The 22738-nt window shown below is 52.9% G+C and overlaps 1 protein-coding gene across 2 annotated transcripts; it reads left to right on the forward strand.

Annotated features, from left to right (window-relative positions):
• Positions 1–2747: 2747 nt before the first annotated feature.
• On the forward strand, positions 2748–11844 carry NFATC4 (nuclear factor of activated T cells 4). 2 transcript variants are annotated; one of them, XM_059913986.1, is made up of 11 exons: positions 2753–2947; positions 4045–4216; positions 4330–5140; positions 6488–6650; positions 7247–7446; positions 7740–7912; positions 8391–8531; positions 9452–9507; positions 9788–9914; positions 10108–10689; positions 11433–11844. In XM_059913986.1, exons 1-11 carry the CDS (start codon positions 2870–2872, stop codon positions 11498–11500), a joined length of 2571 nt encoding a protein of 856 aa, XP_059769969.1. In that variant the 5' UTR covers positions 2753–2869; the 3' UTR covers positions 11501–11844. The 2 variants fall into 2 exon arrangements, with proteins under 2 accessions (XP_059769967.1, XP_059769969.1); XM_059913984.1 differs by having other exon boundaries at positions 2748–2947; positions 4045–5140.
• The last annotated feature ends 10894 nt before the right edge of the window (positions 11845–22738 follow it).

The raw sequence follows: 22738 nt of genomic DNA on the forward strand, positions 1-22738 counted from the left end.
TGGTCTGAAGTACACAGAAAGAGCAGGCATGTGCTATACATATATAGGTTAACAAATTTGTACAAAATGGCGGAGTAGCAATCGAAGCTTACTATATATTTTTGTATGGCTTGAATCGTTTACAAGGAGACTGTATTTTGTGTAACTGAAAAGAAAAAAAAAGAAATAAAAAGAAAGTCCACCTCCAAGGCGTTGAATCATGCTTACGAAAGTGGAGAGCATAAGTCAAAGCGCTCCACGAACACAAGGTGAGAAAGCGGAGCTGTGCTCAGGTGTGTGCGCTAGGGGGCAGCCGAGCGAGGACAAAGGCCTGACGGGCGAGAAATCGGACCTGCGGGAGGGAGGGCGGCTGAGTCTTTGCGGTCGCCAGGGGGCAGATGTGTAGGGCAACCTAAACCTAGAACTATCCACTCTTCCTCTGGCAGGACGTGCAGAAGTCATAAATTCCATCCCTCTGCTGCAGCCGAGACAGATCCGAGGCTTTTCAGAGTCGAGGGGATCCCCCTTCCACTCCCCACCGAGGGAAGCTTGGCGCTCTGAGCAGCCTGCAAGCTCGTTCATACGACATTTACGCTCAACAACTCTTTTCTCCGCCCTCACCCCCTGGCCCCCACCGGCAGAGGGGAAATTGAGTCACTGGAAGGCGAGGCCAGAGTCGCCAGGGGAATGTGCGCCAACGCCAGCCTTCAGGGCCTTCCAGATGCTGGGAGGACGGGGAGGGACCTCCAGGAAAATACACAAAGTGGGGTGAGAGGGGGGAGCGGCAGGCTGGGCAGGAGCTGAGCCAGACACATGGAGAAACGCTGCCCAGGATCAAAGGAAATATGACATTTGAAAAGAATGTGCACGTCTGCTTGTGCTGCGGAGGCGGGCAGGGCGGGGGCGGCGTGTGTGGGATCAGGGGCTGGAGCGGGGTCGAGGTCTCTACCCCTGCCCTTCTCGCCTCCGCTTCCCACGTTCCTCTGCCCGCCTCTTAGGTGGAGGCTGGCCGGACGTTTCAGGATGTTCCTCGCTCTCCCTCCCCGTGGGTCTCTCCTTCCTTTATTTCCGAGATGAAGCTGGAAGGGAAATGTAACCTGAGGAGACCAACCGAAGGGGAAAAAAAAAGAAAAGAAAAAAAAAATCAAACCAGGCCGCCTCCCCGCTTGGCCTCGGAACATTCTTCCCTCCCCACCCGCCTGGCTTCTTCTCCCCGCCCCTCCGGCGTCTGGGCCCTGGGCTCGCCGCCGGCGCAGCTCCGCACGTCACTGGTGTCCCCCGGGGCTGGGGGGGTCCCCAGGGCGGGCCAGAGGAAGGACGGGAGGGAAGGGAGGGGAGCTGCATCGGCCACAGCGGAGCTCGGGCCGGCCGGCCGGGCCGGGCCAGCCCTCCCCTCTTTCCCGGCCCCGCCGAGCCTGTTTCTCATTAGAGTAACGGGCGCGGTCCCACCCCGGCTGCGGAGTGTTTGTAAACGTCTGACCCGAGGGCCGTCGCTTAACCCTTTAGATGCGGGGCTGGGGCGCCGCTGGGGGCGCGGCCCCGAGCCGGAGGGATTTAGATTAAAGATAGCTGCGGCTTGTTAGACAGGTTTGTAGCCTACGGTCTGCTAGGGGGAATGGTACCCGCCTTCCACCTCCCACCTCCCGCCCCCCACCCCAGTCCGGCGTCCAAGTAACTAATCTCGATCTAAATCCCTCTCACACGACAGGGCCCCACCATGCCTGCCCTTCCTAGAAACTCCAGTCCGAGTCTTCCTTCCTCCTCCCGCCCAGGTGACAGGTGTCCAACCCTGGGGCCCACAAGGTCGCTGGGCTGCGGGGCTCTGGTAAACCTGGTCAGGATTATCAGGAGAGCTGGAGCGGGTTGCCATCGGATCCGAGATTCATTCCAGCCTACGGTTCTAGGGAGGAGGGAGCCGACTTCCCTGTGGGGCTAATTAATGGCCCCTCTGGGCGGCTGAGACTAGGGCAGCGGTAAAGTCCGGCCTGGATCATCGCCCATCAGGAGCCGTGGACCTTTGAACAGTGACCCAAGACCACTAAATGTTCTTCATTTTGGGGGGAGGGGGAGAGATGACCGGTGGAGGGCCTGATTCGGCAGGTCAAAGGCTTCCAGAAGGCCTAGGCAGAGCGGCCTTAGGCTAGGGTCTTCAAAGGAATGGCCTTCTCCTCTTCAGAGCAGCCTGGAGCCATTCTGCACCCCAGAGCCTGGCTGGCCTTAGGCTTGGAGGAAAAGGGGAGGAGAGGTGATCCTTCCTTGCTAGTTGCTGGCTGCACAGTTCTTCAGAAAGTGTCTTCCATGGGCCCTCTACACTGTGGGCCCAGGATGTGTCCCCTTTAAGGCGCTCGGACCCGGAGCCCCTGAACTTAGACTAAGTTGGGGATTGTGGTGGTAGTGCTCCGTGCGGGGAAATGATTGTCACAACTGCTGGCCAATAGGCATCATTATGGTCCTACCACGCTTGAGAGACCGTTTTCCAATTCAGTTTTGTTCTTTTTTTTTTTTTTTTGAGGGGGAGGGACTGGAGAGAGGAGAGAGAGAGAGAGGGAGGGAGGAAGGGAGGGAGGGAGGGAGGGAGTAAGGGGGGGGACAAGGGGCGCGTGGTTTTCCCATCTCATCCCTGGAGGAGGGGCTGGAGCATCCCGGGCAGCCAATCAGAGACAGGCTGGGGGGGCACTTTGAAGAAGTTTGGGGAAAAAAGTTTGGAAAAGTTTCTATAATAACGAGGGGGCGTCCGGAGGGAGGCGGCAGCGGCGGAGGAGGGGGCGTCTCAGAGAAGGGAGGGAGGGAGCCACGGGTCAAGATACTGCAGCCTCCTGAGATCCCCCCTCCCACCCAGACCGGGACCTGGGGGCTCTGGCCGGATCCATGGGGGCAGCAAGCTGCGAGGATGAGGAGCTGGAATTTAAGCTGGTGTTCGGGGAGGAAAAGGAGGCCCCCCCGCTGGGCGCGGGGGGGTCGGGGGAAGGTCAGTGCGGGGCTGGGAAGGGGTCTTGGGGTCCGTGAGGGAAGGGCGCAGGGATCTTGAGTCTGGGGACTTTCGGGCAGAGAGCCTGGGGTGTGAAATGAGGGGCTCAGAGGTTGAGGGGAGGTGCGGGGCTCGGGGGTCTGCGGAGGTGAGGCTGGGGACCCGGCACCACTTTTTCCTTTTTAGGTCGTGACTGGGGTGGGGGTGGGGGGGTGCCATTGGCTGCGCGCCGCCTCTCGGCTGGGCTGTCACTGGGATGCGGGGCGGGAGGGAACAGCGGTCCCGAGAGCCCCGGGCTCTGCCAGGGAAAGGGGAGATTGGGCTCCGGAGCTTGCCCCTCGGGGACCGAGCCCTGGGCACGCAGACGGGACGCCAGGGGCTGGGGGCGCTCTCAGGCCCAGCCGGGGCGCCCCTCCCCCTCCCCCGTCTGGCCGCAATGAGAGGCAGATGGCGGGGATTGAGCCGGGGGCGGCGGCCGCCGCTCGCACGGAATACGCGCAGCCCGCGCCACCCCCTCCCTCGCCCGGCCGGCGCGCGGCACCCCTCCGCTGCACCCCCGCCTCCAGACTGGGGGGAGTGAGGGAGGAGCCACCTTCCCTTGTCATCACAGCCCTGGAGCCCCCCTTCCCCTGGCCACCGTTGCGATGGCAACTGGGGCTCCTGCCAGCGCCGTTTGGGGGTTTGGGAACCGCTGCTAATTGGGTTCATGTGTGAGTCGCCCCCAGCTCAGCCCAATGCTTCCTTAAACACGCCTCCGGGCCCAGCTCCAGCCCCTCTCGACCCGCCTCTCTTACCTTGAGACCCGCCCCGTCTGGTACCCCAGGTCCCAGGGCCAGGAGCTCAGAGTGTGAGGTTCTCTGAGTAGGAAAAGACCTGACACGTCTGGCTCCATCTCCTCCACCTTCCCAAGGCCAACTTTGCTTTTGTCTTTGTGACTCTGAAGGGCATCTCCGAGACCTCTCTTTGCTGAGGAGGGGACAACATACCAGCCTTTGGAGGCTGCCCGCTCAAGGAACCTAGACATCTCACCTGCTTCTCTCTCTCCCCATCTCCTGTGACATCCCTCTCTCTGTCTCCTTCCCTTCCCATTTTGACAGAACTGGACTCAGAGGACACCCCACCATGCTGCCGTCTGGGCCTGGGGGAGCCCCCTCCCTATGGCGCTGCCCCTATTGGCATTCCCCGGCCTCCACCCCCTCGGCCTGGCATGCACTCCCCACCACCCCGCCCGGCCCCCTCACCTGGCACTTGGGAGAGCCAGCCAGCCCGGTCAGTGAGGCTGGGGGGGCCGGGAGGGGGCTCCGGGGGGGCTGGGGGAGGCCGTGTTCTTGAGTGTCCCAGCATCCGCATCACCTCTATCTCTCCCACTCCTGACCCGCCAGCTGCGCTGGAGGACAACCCAGATGCCTGGGGGGAAGGCTCCCCCAGGGATTACCCCCCACCGGAAGGCTTTGGAGGCTACCGAGAGGCAGGGGGCCAGGGCGGGGGCCCCTTCTTCAGCCCGAGCCCTGGCAGCAGCAGCCTGTCTTCCTGGAGCTTCTTCTCAGATGCCTCCGACGAGGCAGCCTTGTATGCAGCCTGTGACGAGGTGGAGTCTGAGCTAAATGAGGCGGCCTCCCGCTTTGGCCTGGGCTCCCCACTGCCCTCACCCCGGGCCTCCCCTAGGCCGTGGACCCCCGATGACCCCTGGAGCCTGTATGGTCCGAGCCCTGGAGGCCGGGGTCCAGAGGATAGCTGGCTACTCCTCAGCGCTCCTGGGCCCACCCCAGCTTCCCCACGACCCGCCTCTCCATGTGGCAAGCGGCGCTATTCCAGCTCGGGAACCCCATCTTCGGCCTCCCCAGCTCTGTCCCGCCGAGGCAGCCTAGGGGAGGAGGGGCCTGAGCCACCTCCACCGCCCCCATTGCCTCTGGTCCGGGACCCTGGCTCGCCTGGCCCCTTTGACTATGCGGGGGCCCCACCAGCCGAGAGCATCCCCCAGAAGACCCGGAGGACTTCCAGCGAGCAGGCGGTGGCCCTGCCTCGGTCTGAGGAGCCTGCCCCGTGCAATGGGAAGCTGCCTTCAGGAGTAGAGGAGGCCGGGGCTCCTCCCGGGGGTCCTCGGAAGGAGGTGGCCGGCATGGACTACCTGGCGGTGCCTTCCCCACTGGCTTGGTCCAAGGCCCGGATTGGGGGACACAGCCCCATCTTCAGGTGAGGGTCGTGTCTGACACCACTGCTGTCTCCAGTCATCTCACCCAGGGAGCGGGAGGGTCAAGGGATGGGTTTGAAAAAAGGTCCTAGTTCTGTGTCCTTGGCATTTCAAAAGAGAATCTGCTACCAGCTTGGCTGCTGGCAAACTACTCAGTTTTAGGGAGAATTTTAAAAACGCACCCCCTTTGGACAGATGATTTGCAAAAGGACAGTCACTCCCTGTGGATCAATTAGAAAAAGCCCCTCCAGCCCCAGAAGGACCATGTGGGTAAAGGAGGAATTCCTCTAGGGTGTCCTCCACCCCCAGCTCTGTGCTGGAACATGGGCTGGATTTCAGCCCTACAATGGGCAGCAGGAAGTCTCCCTTCTCTAACTGAATTTCTAGGGCCTGACTTGTGGCTTAAAAGTATACCTGCTAAATTTGAATAAAGTAGCATGTATTTGCAAGTCGAAGAATTCATATTAAACCAATCAGTTCTTGCTGTTTTTCTACACCTTTCACCCTCAAAGAACCTTGTCCATTTCAATAATCCTAAACCTTGGATGTCAGATCAAGCTGGCTCCACCCAGAAAAGTTTCCCTTAGTTGTTTCCAGACATTGCCAAGCATCACCTGGGGGCAATTACCGGTTGAGACTCCCTGGCCTAGGGTATCTGGGTGCTCACTACAGGAAAGTTGCAGATCTGTAACCCCCAGCTCTCTGGAACCCACCTGTCCAGCCCCAGCTATTGGAAAGGGCGCTGGCCTGGGAACGGATGTGCTCAGTCCCGGCTCTGTCAGTTGCTGGCTTGCTTAGCCCTCTACGTTCTACCCTCAGTTTCTTTATTTGGGCTTAACAAATTAGCAAAGGGGTTAATTTCTGAGACCTTTTCTGGTCTGAAGTTGTGCTTCTTCTTTCTTTTTTTTTTTTTTAAATGTGGGATCTTAGTTCCCCGACCACGGATCAAACCCATGACCCCTGCAGTGGAATGGCAGAGTCCTAACCACTGGACCACCAGGGACGTCCCTGAAGTTGTGCTTCTTTACTTGACTCTTCCTATCCAGGCCTGGGGGTTAAACTGGGCTTGGGGTTCCTCTGTATCCAGACCCTGTGTTCAGAGCTGGGAAGAAGGGAGTCTCAGTCCTGGTGCCCATTTACATACCCTCATCTCAAGGGGCTCTGAGAGGTCTGTCCCCCATCTCCCCTGCTTCTGGACTTGTGGACTGTTTTACTTCGGCTATAATTTTCTTTCTCCCATACCCACCGCCGCTTCCTCCCTCACATCCTGGGGAGCTGGGACCCAGGGCTGCCCTGACTGGGGTGTGAGGCTGCGGGTGATCAGTGCTCTTCTCTCTGTCTCTGTCCAGGACCTCTGCCCTCCCCCCGCTGGACTGGCCTCTGCCCAGCCAGTATGAGCAGCTGGAGCTGAGGATCGAGGTGCAGCCCAGAGCCCACCACCGGGCCCACTATGAGACAGAGGGCAGCCGGGGAGCTGTCAAAGCTGCCCCTGGTGGTCACCCCATCGTCAAGGTAAGGGGCAGAAGCCAGGCCTGGTAGCCTCTCTCCTCTCCAGTCCCAGATCCCTGCACATGGGCTCCAGCTGTGCAGACCCATGGCACTGCCCTTTCCCACACTCCCTCTCAGCAATGACCCTGCAGGCGGCCTGGGGGAGGGACTGGTGTTGGGGGAGGAAGGGTGCATTTCAAGGACCCGGATGTACTTTCTACTCGTCTATCCCTCCACCCGCGCTCCACTCATCCCATGGGACACCAGCCTTATGTCTGCTCTGGAAAATGGTGGCCTGCCAGATGTGGGGGAGGGGTCAGGCTGAGGCCAAAGTTCACTGGGAGTTAGGTTGTCTCTGTTGAGTTGGGCCAGTCTCCCTTGGAAGATTTTCCCCTTTGCCCAGCCCAGTTTGGGCCTCATTCCAAGAATAACACTGTGAACTCCAGGCCACGTTTTCGACACAACTGGTGGAGAAACTAGTGCCCAATCCCCCCTGGAAATCCCTTCCAGGATATCCTTTATCTTTCACTCCTCTCCAGGGGTGGACTGAAAACTTAGGGATGGATGAAGGATGGGACAGTGGGGATTTCAGTTGGGTGGCCTTTGCCTCCCTCTGCCAGCTCCTAGGCTACAGTGAGAAGCCACTGACCCTACAGATGTTCATCGGCACCGCAGATGAGAGGAACCTGCGACCTCACGCCTTCTATCAGGTGCACCGTATCACGGGCAAGATGGTGGCCACGGCCAGCTACGAAGCTGTAGTCAGTGGTACCAAGGTGTTGGAGATGACCCTGCTTCCTGAGAACAACATGGCAGCCAAGTAGGTTCCCACTCCACTTCTCTTTATTCTTCGGGCTTGAGGACTAGCCTTTTCCATGGGGTCTAAGCTAGGTCCACTCTTCCTCTCCCCAGAAGAGTTAGACATCATCCCTAGGAGGTGTCAGGCGTTCTCACCATCTAAAGAGGACTTTGGGGCTGGGGAGCACTCTGGAGAGGCCACCTCTGGGTTCAAATAGCCCCCCGTAGTCTCCCAGAGAAGGTCATTTAGGGCTTTGGATGGAGGGTGATTCTGGCATCAGCTGGGAGGGCTTGCCTTCCATTCTTTGGCTTCAGCATTGACTGTGCCGGAATCCTGAAGCTTCGGAATTCAGACATTGAGCTGCGGAAGGGTGAGACGGACATCGGGCGCAAGAACACACGCGTGCGGCTGGTATTCAGGGTACACGTGCCCCAAGGCAGCGGGAAGGTCATCTCGGTGCAGACAGCATCGGTGCCCATCGAGTGCTGTGAGCAAAGAAGCCCTGTAGCATCTCTCTGTCTCTGGCTAACTTCTTGTCTGTGTGTCTGTCTGCCCATCTCCTCTGCAGAATGTGCGGTGCCCTGCTGGTCCTGGGGACACCTGTAGAGGACCCAGCCCTTATTTCTATCATGGATGGGCTGGGGGAAGTGTTCTACTTTGCCCCTGCTGCAGATTGTGCCTCTGGGTTGGACCAGAGCAACCCTGTCCTCCATCTGCCCCTGGGTATCCCCCATGTATTTGTTTGCATAGCTCTAAGGCCTACCCTGTTCATCTCTCTCTTTCTGCCCAGGAGTGGTTCCTTACATGGTCTGCGTGACCCCAGGGAGACCATTGTTTTTCTTGCGTGTCTGCTTCTGAGGAGGGCTCCTCCAGGGCCCTGTGACAGTTATTCTAGGGAGGGTTGGGGCACAGGAGGCTGTACTCTCCATACCAGCCAGCCAGGCCTTTCCTACACTGCTCTGCAGCCCAGCGCTCAGCTCAGGAGCTGCCCCAGGTGGAGGCCTACAGCCCCAGTGCCTGCTCCGTGACGGGAGGGGAGGAACTAGTGCTGACCGGCTCCAACTTCCTGCCAGACTCCAAGGTGGTGTTCATTGAGAGGGGCCCTGGTGAGTATCTGTGGGGAGGGGGGGAGGGCAGGCAGGACGAGCTTGGAACGAGAGGGTGAACAATCTCTGGCACTGTCTCTAAGCTAGCAAGTTGAGCCTCAATTTCCTTATCTGTAAAATGGGGCAGATAGACTGCCCGTCCTGTTATACTGTCTCCTTCCCATGCGTACTCTAGGCATCTGAAACGCTCAGGATGGCAAATAAATGTAAGAAATACACATTCTTTTATTGAGGAGTCAGCTTTGAGCTAATTTACCCCCATGTGGCTGGGGAAGATGAGAAGGAAAGAGGTGACTTATACCCTCACAGCTGGACCCTGAGCCCCTCCTGAGTTATGGGGCTGGCAGCACAGCTCTGATTACAGGAGGCTGTGAGGTGCCCCAGAATAGAGCTGCCAGGGTGGAGAAGGGAAGACTGAGGGGCCCAGGTATACTCACCAACCTGAGACCTCTGCTCTCCCCAACCCTGCCCACCCAAAGCCCCAGCCCCATCCTCGAGTTTAGCGCCCTAGGACCATATCAGAGCAGAGTCAGAGGTTCTAGGTCATGAGACTTGGGGTCTCATAGCCTCCCTTCAAGCTGAGACCCTTTCCGACCCTTGAACTTCTTTCCAGCTCTGTCATGGGAGGGGATGTTTACAGTTGGGTGAGAGGGCTCAAGAGTTGTTTCTGGTCCCTGGACTGGCCCTGCCATTTCTCTTGGCCTCAGCTTGTGGCTCTAGATCTTGGAGACAGCTTTAAACCCTGCCTGTTCTGTTCGGTTGAGTAAACATGCAGTGGGCTGCTCTGTGAGCTAGGCCTTGTCAGGAGCTTCTGAGTCTGGCCTTGTCTCCAGCAGGAGGGGAAATGGCAGAGGCCTGGGCACGGGGCAAGGGGTAGGGGCCGTGCGGCTGGGCTGGAGCTCCCTGTTCTTCCTGCACAGATGGAAAGCTGCAATGGGAGGAGGAGGCCACAGTGAACCGGTCGCAGAGCAATGAGGTATCCGTGTTACTAGGGTCCCCCCGGGGGTGGGGGCGGGGTGGGAGAAGTCAGGAAATTCTCAGCCGGCTCCCTTGCGCATGAGAGTGGACTCCAGAAGCTACCTGTTCTTTTCTAGAGGAGGCAACCTGGCCACTCTGGAAGCAGGGACACCTCTAGGGAATGAACTTTGCTCCTTTGTAAATGGAAAAAGCCAGGAGGTGGAGTTAGGGTACTGGGAAGGGCTGGGCTGAACTTAGATCCCTGAGGGCTCCCTGCCTCATCCTCTGCTCTCCCCCAGGTGACGCTGACCCTGACCATCCCTGAGTACAGCAACAGGCGGGTGTCCCGGCCAGTCCAGGTCTACTTTTACGTCTCCAACGGGCGGAGGAAGCGCAGTCCTACCCAGAGTTTCAAGTTCCTGCCTGGTGCGCTCTGGAACAGCCCATGGCGGGGGGATGCGGATGTGGGGACCGACGCAGGGGCGCAGGGATGCAGTGCCCCATGGTGAGGGATCAAGGGAGGGATGAGACCTAGGGATGAAGAGATGGTTGGAGAGCGTGCGGCGGGGAGACTGCCAGCCCTCTCACCAGCGTGTCCTCCTCCTTCCCATCCGCCCAGTGATCTTCAAGGAAGAGCCTCTACCAGACGCATCTCTCCGGGGCTTCCCTTCAGCATCGGGCCCCCATTTTGGCTCTGACATGGACTTCTCACCACCCAGGCCCCCCTACCCCTCCTATCCCCATGAAGACCCTGCTTATGAAACTCCTTACCTGTCAGAAGGCTTCAGCTATGGCACGCCCCCTCTGTACCCCCAGACGGGGCCCCCACCATCCTACAGACCTGGCCCGCGGATGTTCCCTGAGACTGGGGGTACCACAGGTTGTGCCCGCCCACCTCCAGTCTCATTCCTTCCCCGGCCCTTCCCTAGTGACCCCTATGGAGGACGGGGCTCCCCCTTTCCCCTGGGGCTGCCCTTCCCTCCTCCAGCCCCCTTCCGGCCTCCACTGCCTTCATCCCCACCACTTGAAGGCCCCTTCACTCCCCAGAGCAGTGTTCACCCCCCACCTGCTGAGGGATACAATGAGGTAGGGCCAAGCTATGGCCCTGGGGAGGGGGCTCCGGAGCAGGAGAAATCCAGGGGTGGCTACGGCAGCGGCTTCCGAGACAGTGTCCCTATCCAGGGTATCACGCTGGAGGAAGGTGGGTGTGGGACCAGGCGCTGCGAGTGTGAGTGTGTGCAAGAGATTGCTCTGCATGTTTGCTGAGGGCTGGAGCTTGGCTTCCCAGAGGTTGGGCCTCCGTGGTCCCTCAGGGCCAGTTGGAGGGCCTAAGGAGGCCAGGGCTTGGTGCGTGTGGCCAGTTGAATCCAGTTGAATTCTGAAGGGGGCACGGAGTACCTGCCTAACCTTTCTCCTGCCTCGGCCCTTGGCCCCAGATCACAAAACCTCAGGGCTAGAAGTACTTGCAAGATCATTCAATCTAGCTCCCTCAATTTGCAGATTCAGGCAGTGAATTTCAGAGAGGGGCAGTGGCTTGCTGGTGTCCCAGTCAAGCACGTTTTCCCTTGCCTCAGCTTCCCCCTAAACCTGGTGACAGTGGTCTGGATTGGTGATGAGGAGCCTTCCTATTTCGCCTCTCTTTCCTCCCACTGGCTACACCCACCTCTGGCCCTGCTGACAGCGATTGCCCTGACGCTGCAGGCCAAGCCAGCAGGAAGGGGCCGCACGGGGGCCTGAGAACCCACGTGGATGGAGTTCAGCAAGATTTGATTGAGAGCAGGTGTCAGGACACAGTGGGGAAACTGAGGCCCAGTGGTAGAGAAGCCAGTGCAGGAGGAGCCTGGAGGCATCCTAGACGGAGGCCTGCCTGGAATGGATTGGGGGTCTCTGGAAAAGGAGGCGACCTGCCCCTTGCCCAGTCTCTCAACTGCCCCTCCTTTACAGTGAGTGAGATCATTGGCCGAGACCTGAGTGGCTTCCCTGCACCTCCTGGAGAAGAGCCTCCCGCCTGAACCATCGCCTGGCCCCCGCTCCCCCCTGCCCCTGCCCACTTTCCCTTCATCCTGGGATGGCGGTTCCAGAGGCTTGGGGGCCAATCTGGTTCCTCTTTCCCCAGTTTCTTGCCTCCTCTCCCCTGCCCTCCCTTCCCTCCCCTGGCTGAGGTGTGGCCCCCCGGGGCCTGGTGCTGCCTTGGAGGGCTGGGGGCGGGAGAGTGTGGAGGACTGGGATGGGGGTGGACCCTGGGTGGGGACTGGGAGTGAGGACTGGAGGACTGCCGGAGTGAAGGCCGTGTCTAGACTGTGTACAGACCACGGTGCTGGGAGGCTGGGACAGGGTGATGGGTAATAAACTGCTCGCTGACTAGTGTTTCAGGCTCCAAAACTCTTTGGAGAGAGAGATGGGGCAGCTTACTCTAGCCCTGGCCAGAGGAGGCTTAGAACCTGGAAAGGGATGGGATGTGGCTGGGAAGATTGCATCCCAAAGAGTATCAGTGCAAGGGGGTGGGGAGGGTTTGGAGGGTCCCAGAGGCTCCCTAACTGGGGTGAGGTCGGGAGCCAGGGTTTGTAGACCTCTCCTCCCTGGGGATTCAGATTCCTTTAGGAGCTTTGGGAAAATCTGTGTATTTTCAAGTTACTTTCTCTTGCCACCACCGAGATGATTCTGATTCATGGCCAAGGTCAGGAAACACCAGTCTAGTCCCTCTCCCTCATTTACAAAGGAGGACTCTGTGGCTCACAGAGGGAAAGGGGCTTGCCCTATGTCACACAGCTAATCAATAGCAGGTTGAACGCTGCACTCCTGGGCTCCTGCCCCCAGCCCACCTTCAGATATCCTAACCCATGGAGGTCAGGCCCCTGAAGCTTATCTCCCTGGAGCAGGGTAGGAGATGAGGGAGGGCTGGCATGGGTCCATCCGCACTCTGGATTCTCCAACCTTTGGGGTCTGTGAAGACATTCCGGAAAGATCTGTGTTTCAGAGGTAGACTGCAGGAAGCCAAGCAGCTCCCCAGATGCCCTGACATTGCCTGAGCTCCGGCCTTTCCCGCAGGTATACCTGCGGGTGGTATACCGCAGGTATATCACCACTGACAGGCCCGGCCTGGAAACCTGGTTTGCCCCATGTCTTGACAGCCTAGGGGGCCAAGTCCCCAGTGGGTTGGGGAGAGCCTGGCATACAGCAGGCACTGAGTACCACTGGCCCAGCTGCAGGGGGCCATACCCCAAAGATATTCCGGGTGTTAGTACTTGGGAGACTTGCCTCACCTCAAGGCTGGTATGTCCAGTGCATCTAGGCAGGCCTGGCAAGTGCCCATGTGTTCCGCTGTGGGTGTGACAGAAGCTGGCTCTGGAATGGAGGACAGGAGAACCAGGATGACCCCTGGTCTTGTCACTGCTGCTTTGCAATGAATTTCCTTTATCTTCCTGAACACAAACTGCTGCGAACCAGACTGATATCAGGTGATTGGCTCACTGGGCCATGGCTGCTTCTCAAAGGTACCCTCCAGCAGGACTAGAGTCATCATCCACGGCAGGAGGGACCCAGGGCACACGTGTCCTGGCCAGCACCCTTCAGCTCCCCCTCCAAGATCTCTGACAGGCGGCGAGTCAGCCTCTGTGAATGAAAAGCTATAGTGATGGGGACTCGCTGCCTCCCAGGGCAGACCGTTTCACTCTCTGCCATAGCACTGCCACTCATTCATTGCCAGGCATTTATTGAGCAGCTACTAAGTGCCAGCCAGTGCGTCCTGGAGGACCTCATAGCCTCATGGGGTGACAGTAAGTAAACACACATTATAACTCAACAATTCAACTCAGTAAATGTTTCTTGTACAGATAGTATGTCAGGTCTTGGGCGGGGGGAGTAAACAAGTTTAACATGGGGTACAGAAGGAGCAGAGCACAGGGGCACTCCATCCAGCTGTGGGGGTCAGAGGGAACTCCAGGGGGTGACTTCTAGACTGGGATCTGAAGCATGACTGGGACCTGACTGGGCTGAGAGTAGGGGAAGGCAGGCCAGGCAGAGCCACCAGATGGGCCATGTCTTGGAGGAGAGAGGCAAACAGGGAGGGCCAGCAGATCGAGGGCTTGGCATGCTCGTGGGACTGGTGAAGTTCTGGAAGTGGGGGGGCTGTGAGTGGGGACCAGAGAGGGAAGCAGGGGCTGGGTTCTGAGGGGCCCTGTAGCCATGCTAGGAAGCTTAGTTCTCCAAGGATAATGGGCGCTTTCCCACTAGATGGTAGGGCTTAAGCTGGGATTGATACAATAGATTTGCCTCACAGTTCTTCCTTGGGCAGAGCTTCCATCTGCTTCCCTGTGACTGCTCTGCCGGCACATTGTTCTGCCCTCTGGGCCCATACTTCACATGCCTAACCCCTCTTCCCATTAGAATCCTGAGGTGGGTGGGTCAACTCCCATGGTCATTGTCTCTTCCCAGGTTCCTACAGACATCCAGCTCCCTGAGGCTGGAGTTGGGAGAGGGAAGAGAAGGAGGCTGGATCTTCGTTTGGTACCAGAAAAGACTTTCTTGGCCACGGTTTCTCAAAGTGTGGTCTGAGGATTACTTGCATTTGAGTCATTAGGGAGGTTTTTTGGTTTTATTTTATTTTGTTTTATTTTATTGTTTGTTTTTGTTTTTTAATACAGATTTCTAGGCAACCCCTGACCTGCTCAATTGTATTCTCTGGGGGCAGGCCTAGGTTTCTGCATTTTAAACAGCACCCTAGGTCAGAGGTCCCCAACCCCCCAGCCGTGGACCGCTACCAGTTCGTGTCCTATTAGGAACTGGGCCATACAGCAGGAGGTGAGCTTCGGGCGGGCGGGCGAGCGAGCGAAGCTTCATCTGCCGCTCCCCATCGCTCCCCATCACTTGCTCACTGCCTGAACCACCCGCCTCCGCGCCCATCCATAGAAAAATTGTCTTCCATGAAACTGGTCCCTGGTGCCAAAAAGGTTGGGAACCGCTGCCTTAGGTGATTCTCCGGCACAGGAAAGTTTGAGAACCAGAGTCATCTGTCAATTAAGGGTCATTCCTTCCCACTCCAGACTCTAAAACAGCTCCCTGCCCCCTTCTCATAGATGTAGTCTGGGCTGCTCTGGGTGGAAGGTCACCTGGAAAAGTATACTTAAGGGAGGGGAAAGGCACACACACATTCCTGACATTGCAGCTCACCTCTCCCCTCACCTCGGCTCTGTCTTGCTCCATGGACAATCTGAGATGGTCTCGGGGCAGCCTGGAGCTCCGGTGCAGGAGCAGCTGCCCCAGAACTTTTGAGTCTTCTTCTCTGGCTGGATCTCTGGACCTCTAAGACACCTGGGGAGGGCACAGTGGGTAGCCTTCCAGGTGGGTTTGGGCTCTGCCTGGAGCAGTTCTGGGATGCCTTGGTGCACCCCCTGCCAGACTTTCTGTGTTGGGAAGAAAGCTGCAGAGAAGTGGCATCTCATGTACCTCCTGGAAACTCCAGATGTGGGAAGTGCACAGGGGTTTGGTGATTTTTTGGGAGCTGGTTTTAGTGGCCTCAGCATCTGGTTGCTTCCACAAAACATCCCAAGAAAAGAAAAGGGAAAAAAAAGGAGATGGGGAAGGAACCTCTAAACTATAAGAGACTTAAGGACATATCAACAGTTTGGCTATTTCTTATAACATTAAGCATAGACTTGCCATGTGATACCACCAGCGATCTCTCCCCTACATATTGACCCTGGTGAATAAAAAATTATGTCCACACAAAAACCTGTTCCCAAATGTTTATAGCAGTTTTATTCATAATCAACCCATACTGGAAACAACCAAGATGTTCTTCAGTAGGTGAACAGATTAACTGTAGTACATCCAAGCAGTGGAATACTATGTGGCAATAAAAATTAATGGAATATTGATTCATGCAACAATATAAATAAATATTAAATGCACTTTGTTAAGTGAAAGAAGCCAGACTCAAGTGGCTACATTTTGTGTGATTCTATTTACATGACATTCTGGAAGAGGCACAGTGGTAGAGACACAAAATAGATCAGTGGTTGCAGGGGGGAATGCTTAGAGAACAAGGAGTAGTTGACTGCAAAGGGATAGCACATGGGAATTTTCAGGGTGATGGAACTGTTTTGTGTGATCTCACGGTGGTGAATACATGACTCTGTGCCACTGTCAAAATCTATAGAACTCTACACAGATGGAAATTAATTATGCACAAATTTTTAAAGAGTCATTCAATCCTAGGACAGAATGCAAAGTGTAATATATGAATCTAAATGTATTATGAATATATATGGAAAAGGTGGTGGTGGGTGGGAAGGAGCTAAAATCAGTAATTTGGGGAAACAATGTTTTGACTGGGTACTGTAAGGCTAAAGACAAAAGGAATCATACGTACAGATTATAGTTGGTAAATTTGTTACAGGTTAATGATTCTGAAGCTACTTAACCTATATACTAGTGTTGAACAGTAAGTAGGTAAATTGTAGTGAGGTATTCTCACTGTCAGAGAAAGAAGGGGTTGTTTATCACGGTGTGGGCTGGAAGGCTAGGAGAAACCCTGTGGTGCTGGATTCAAGTTGAAGACATCAGTATGAACTCATGCTCGTTTTACATATATCTATATCTATGTCTATATCTACATAATATTATATATATATAATATTATAGAATATATAATAGAGCTATATAAATATATAGATAGATCTATAATCCATAGATATCTGTTTTATATAAATATATATAAAATACACGCACATACACAAATAGTTACAGAGATAAATATAGATATGGTGTGTATAGGGGTTAATATACATTACATATATTTGTTAGCTTTGTCTGCTAAGAGAGCCTAAAAGGAGTGGCACCCCATTATCAATGAAGACACCTAGCATCCAGATGTTGGCTTCTAAAAACCATTCTCCAATAAAAGGAACCAGGGTTCCTTGGAAAAATGGCTAATTCTAGAGCTGGGGCAGGGGAAATACAAGGTAATCCTGGAGCAACTTGCATTACCAGAAAGTAAGTGCAAAAAAAGGGGGGGGGGGTGCATATCAAAAAGACACAAGAGGCAACTCAAAAGATGTTCCAATGGCCAAAGCTGAAACAATATGAGCAATGTAATAAATAATGATAATATTAGATTATAATTCAAAGAATAAAATAAATCTCTGTAAGTCCACACTGCTACAAGAAATGATTGAATAAATAACTAACTGGGGGAGAGGGACAAATCTTTACAGAAGAATTCCTGTTAATAAATGTAGAAGTAATGAGGGAACTAGAAAATCTACTATGGTAGATGGTCTCCTATGAGACCATCATAGTAATAATTGCTACAGGCAAGATCCATTGATGAATGCTAAAATCAGTAGGTAAAACTTTAAGGAAGAACAGGATATTTGCAAAGCCTCAAAGTATCTGCTCCAAAATTAGCCCTACTAATTACTGTGAGGGTTTTAATGAACTGTCCCAAATTCTTTGATACCCCTTGCTCTAGAAGATGGAGCTTAATTCCTTTTGTCTTGAATGTGGTCTGGACTTAGTGACTTGCTTCTAACAAATAGAATATGGAAACGGGAAAATTAGCAACTTTACAGTAGAGAAACAGGCAAACACCACCTTAACCAAGCGATCAAGGTTAACATCACCAGCAATAAGTCATTTGATATCAGGTGTCCCCTGATATGATGCATTAAGAATCTCACATAAGCTCTGTGATATCCTTCCCCCAAACCCATAACCTCAGTTTATTCATAAGAAAGCAACAAATAAACAACACTTGGCAAACATTCTACAAAATATATAACCACGAATCTTGAAAAGGGTTGAGATGTTTATTTTTGTTATAAGGAAAAACACAAGCATATTTATGTACTGATGCCAGTGAGGGAGTGAAGCTGAAGCTCTAGTAGGGGGAGGGGCAATCCGTTCTAAAGCTCCGTGATTTGTAACTTTTGGAGACACAGCCTCTTCATCTACTGCTCTCAGGCCCTGCATCCATTTGGATGTGTCACAGGCACTTTGGATGCACTTTCCACCGTACAATAAATTCCTGGTTTCTTCCCTTCCCTCCATCTAGGCAGTTGCTGTTTGTGTCCTTGTCCAGGCTGGAGAATCTGAAGAAAAGAGACCCCTTCCTTCCCAGCAGGACCTAGCTGAGTTTCAATCACGCTTGGCTGTGTCCTGGGGTAGGTGGTAGCCCCTCCCTCCAGAGTGCCCCAGGAGTGAACAGCGCCTGGGTTATCACCCAGGAGTGCTAGGAAGGTGACAGACACCAGGGGGCAGCAGTAACAAGGTGAAGGGTAGGGTGGGCAGGTGGGAGGAGGAGGAAGGTTAAGAAAAGCAAGACCCTGTTCCTGCTCCTGTGAACTTCACATCCCATATCCTCTTCTGCAATTTCACACACCACCCCTTGAAGATCGGTTCCCCCTTCTCAGGATTATCAGTCATGTGGCCCCTAGTAATCATAGATTTATTTTTAGGGAGCTTTCCCTGTCTCCTCTACTAGATTGTAAGATCCTAAAGACAAGGGTCAGTGTTTATAACTCTTTGTCTCTCCTTGTGCAGTGAATAATAAAAGCTGCCATTTTTTTGTGATATGTACTAGGGGCATGCTTTATGTGTTTTAACTCCAAGTTTTCTGCAACCCCAAACCAAGGCTCAGAAATATGTGCTAAGAACAGCAGCAACAGAAGTAGATAACACTTGGGTAGAGCTCACTCTGCTCCAAGCGCCTCATCAAGCCCTTTGCAAAGCCCATCTCATTTAATCCTCTCCCAACAATCCTGGGGAGTTGTTCCTATTACTCTTTCCCTTTTCATAGATGAGGAAACTGAAGCACAGAGGACTTAAGTAATGCTAGGAGTCACACAGCTCCGCAGGGACAGAGCTGGGATTCTAAGGCTATCTCTTAACTCCAGGTCAAGCAATCTTTTCCACGGTACTGCAGCCAATTCCTTATCACATGGGTGAAATCAGACGAAAAGTAAACATGCAGGGTTGCCTTCAAATAAGGCAGAGAGACAGTCCAGATATTGAACTTCAGACTTGGAATCGAAGGCCCTGGGATTCATGCTCCCGTTTGGATATCGCTCACTTCTTAAGTAGTAAAATGCAGGGGTTGGGCTGGTCCAAACAGTGTCTGAGGTCGCTTCCAATTCTAATGTGCCAGGGGTTTATGTAACAAATGACAGCATGCAGAGGAGACTGCAGAAGGTGACCTTCCTTCTCAAGGTTGCTAGATAAAATACAGGATGTCCAAGCGCCCAGTCCCTCCCTGATAGGGTGGAGTGGAGATGGCTATACGGGCTGGGTGTCTGTACAGATGAGGGGCAGAACTTGTTTTGAGCTCCCACTGTGCCCCCTCCCCCTCCATTCTTAGGCCCTTTAAGGATGTTGCTCAGTCTCAGAGAAGTCTCCTTTGTACCTTGTCCCTCATGGTGGCAACAGGCAGAGGAAGAAAGCTGGCCAAGGCCTTGGCCTGCCCTCGTACTTGGCCAGCCCCCCATGCCCTGGCTGTGCAGAAGAAGCCATAGTACTTAGATTTAACCAGGCGTTGAAACATTTTATTACCCTTGACATGAGTGAAGATATAGAGCATGAAATGTTTTTCCAAGGCAGAGGAGATTAAGTTCCAATTCCATTTTAGGTTGTTTTGGTATTATTTTCTCCATCCTGAAATTTTAGCACTTCCTAACTTAGCACCCCATTGGCTACTGACCACAGTCTCACCTGGTTTGGGGGTCTCCCAGTTTTGGGTGGCTCTGGCTACGTTGCACCTCCTGTCTCCATCAAGACTCCTCGTTTTTTCTCTAAGGTTGTAGTCGGTCAGGGTGACCTCTTGTTCTCCCAAATGTAACACTGTCACCAAAATTTGCTCTGGCTTCATTGCTCATTAGTCATCCCAAATTCCATTCTATTATGCAATTTGCATTACTAATTCATTATCTAACAATCACTCTTTTTGTAAGGAATATAGAACTGCAGGGAAAAGTGTTGGTCTCTGCTGGGATTGAAAAGGCATGTACAGCAAAGACCTATCCTCATAGATACTGCAGCTGTGCAGGAGTTTGCCACATAGCTGTATTTATTGTTCTCAAAGCAATGATTAAATAGTATCAGGTAATGGTAGGCACTGAGGACATCAAGATTGATAAGATATGATTCCTCTCTTCCAGGGGTTCACATTTATGAGATCACTAACTGGTGACTGAGGTGTTTGTTTGGTTGGCATGGTGCTTTAATAATTCTGCCTGCTTATTGCTGTGTAACAAACCACCCCTACTTAGTGGCTTAAAACAATGATGCTTTACTTTTCCTGGCGATCCTGTGGTTTACCCTGGTAGTTCTTCTGCTGGTCTCACCTGGGCACCGTTAGGCAGCTACATCAGTCAGCAGTTCAGCTGGTTGGTCCTAGATGGCCTCACTCCCATGTCTGAGGCCTCAGCTGGGAAGCCTGGAGTGGCTGGGGTGACTTTGCTTCTTTCTGACCACACTTGGGGTCTCATCCTCCTTCAGGCGATCCTGAGCTCTTTTATGTGATGGCAGAGCATTCCCAGGGGGTGAAAGCCAGAGTCTCAAGGCCCCTTGAGGTCTTGGCTCACATTGCAAATGTCACTCTCACTGCGTCCTATTGGTCACCTCAAGACACAAGGCTGTGCCAGAATCAGTGGGGTGGGGTGGAGGAATAGACTCCGTCTCTGATGGGAGGAGCAGCAAGGTGCCATTGCAAAGGGGGTGCATGTAGGGATGAGAGGAATGTGTGGCCATGTTTTGCAGTCTACCACAGTTGCCAAAATAAAAAAAATTCTATTTCACATAAAGATCAGGTTTACTATTTTTTTTTTCTTGAAAAATAGGGCGATTTGGGCTTCCCTGGTGGTCCAGTGTTTAAGACTCTGCTCTTCCACTGCAGGGGGTGCGGGTTCGATCCCTGGTCAGGGAACTAAGATCCCATGTGCCGCACAGCAAAAAGGGGAGATTTGGCAGCAAGTTGCTAGAGCTGAGTACCTGCTGGCCCATTTAGACTAGACATTCCATCTCCAGCTCATCAGAGCCCCCATCACGCTCTATTGCTTATCCCAGGCTCTGCTCAGCCAGTAGGTCTCCTGCTGACCACTGTTTGTGACTGCTGTCTTCTAGAATTTTAGGCGATAACCCTGGAAGACGATATGTGATGAGGTCAAATGCATCCTATAGATCATTCGGATTACTTGCCACGGTGGGGAGACCTGAGGCATTATAAAGTGGCGCACAAATTTTTTTTTTTTTTTTTACTAAAAATAGTTTAAATGTTGAAGCTAGTTGTATTAGTTAGTTCCCTGTGGCTGCCTTGAAAAATTACCACCAACTGAGTGGCTTAAAACAACAGAAATTTATTTTTTTACAGTTCTGGAGGCCAGAAGTCCAATATCAGGGTGTCAGCAGGGCCATGCTCTTCTGAAGGCTCTGGGGAAGAATCTTTCCTTGCCTCTCCCAGCTGCTGGTGGTTCCCGGTGATCCTTGGCTTGTTCCCCACTTGCATCACTCCAATCTCTCTCTGTCTCCATCTTCATATGGTCTTCTCCTCCACGTGTCTCCTCTGTGTCTCTGTGTGTCCTCTCCTCTTCTTACAAGGACACCAGCCATTAGATTCAGAGCCCACTCTAATCCAGTATGACCTCATATGACCTCATCTTAATTGATGACGTCTGCAAATAATTTCAGACGTCATTTCCAAATAATATCATATTCGGAGGTTCCAGGTAGGCATGAATTTTGGTGGGACACTATTCAACCCACTACACTAGTGAATAATTCTTCTTGATGAAACAGAGCATCTTTACGTTTATGCCTATAAAAACTGCCACTCACACTCACTTGCATTCTAATATACCTTATTGCGTGAGAGACCAGTAGCATTGTAACTAGGAATTTTGCACAACTGTGGTCATACTCAGAGAGTATATCTGGCATGTGAATTCTCCAGGGTGGGAGGAAGAAGAACGAGAAGGGAAAGTTTGGAAACAGCTGGTAAAGATAGTGAGTGCTACTTGGTCAAAGAAGAGGTTGGAATGGCCAAGAGAATCTTCAGAAGGAAGTGGGAAGTAGTATTTGATTGAGACCTCAGATTGTAGATAGGGTTTCGATGGGTAGAGAGGAAGTGAAAGAACAGCATGGACAAAAGTTCAGAGAGTCTGTGACATATCTGTGCAAAGTGAATGGATCAGTATGGTATGAATGTTGTAAAGGTGAACAGTGAATTTGGGGGTAGAGGGGTATCAGACTGGGCTGAGAGATTAGTCCTGCAGGCTGAGTAGAACCATGGTGTTCAAATCATATGCACTGATTATATCTCATATTTTAGACTTCCTTTAAGATTTCCTATGAACAGTAGTAATAACAACAACACTAAGAGCTAATGATTATCAAGTGTTTATTTCATACTCTAGTAAGCACTTTGTGTGTTTTATCTCATTTAATACCCCACAATCTCCCGTCTCCTTGACCAGGTAGTATTATCATCCTCTCTTTAAAGATGAAGAAATTGGGATTCTTCAAGCTAGAATGTCATCTCTGGGCTACAGAAATCAGAGCCTATGCTTTTAATCACTATATTCTACTGTCATCACCAAATGGGTTCCACAGATAAGAATATTGGAAAATGACTGGTAGAGAGTTACTGAAAATGTCTGAGCAAACTCATGCCACAGAGAAAGTGGTATTCTTCTGTTACCTGGGGAATCTGGATTCTGAGTCAAATCAGGGGTGAAGGTGGGGGGGGATGGTCTGGTGACCGGCAGACTACTTTAAAGGTCATTGCAGTAGCCTGGGCAAATGCAGTCTGCGGCATCTAAACCAAATAAATCTCAGAAGATAAGGACACATTCATGGGTCAGATAAGAAGAAGCAGTGAATGAATTGTTTGTGCAAAACACTAACCTAAGAATGCCACTTCCTTCTTAGAAAGCGCTTAGGCTCCCTCCTGCCTGCAGCTGTGAGTCTCAGTGTTATTACATTGTTATATATATATTTTAAAATAGGGCCCTAATGTAAACTATCGACTTTGGCTGGCAATGATGTGTCAATGTTGATTCATCTATTGTTACAAAAGTACCATGTGGGATGTTGATAGTGAGGCAGGCGGTGCATATGTGAAGAGAGGAGACGTGGGAACTCTGTACTTTCCACTCAACTTTGCTAAGAGCCTAAAACTGCTCTAAAAATAAAGTCTATATGTACAAAATAAGGGGGAGTGGTAATTTCTGAGGTCAGTTTAGGAAACACAGGCAAATAAA

The sequence above is a fragment of the Balaenoptera ricei genome, chromosome 2 (assembly GCF_028023285.1).
Source record: "Balaenoptera ricei isolate mBalRic1 chromosome 2, mBalRic1.hap2, whole genome shotgun sequence".
Taxonomy (NCBI): Eukaryota; Metazoa; Chordata; class Mammalia; order Artiodactyla; family Balaenopteridae; genus Balaenoptera; species Balaenoptera ricei.

What these genes read in the sequence shown, in the direction of transcription:
- NFATC4 (XM_059913984.1), top strand. Translation starts at nt 2,848, where the DNA reads ATGGGGGCAGCAAGCTGCGAGGATGAGGAGCTGGAATTTAAGCTGGTG. An exon ending in GGACACAGCCCCATCTTCAG is followed by an intron (nt 5,141 to 6,487) that starts GTGAGGGTCGTG and finishes GTCTCTGTCCAG; the next exon opens with GACCTCTGCCCTCCCCCCGC. An exon ending in GAGTTTCAAGTTCCTGCCTG is followed by an intron (nt 9,915 to 10,107) that starts GTGCGCTCTGGA and finishes CCATCCGCCCAG; the next exon opens with TGATCTTCAAGGAAGAGCCT.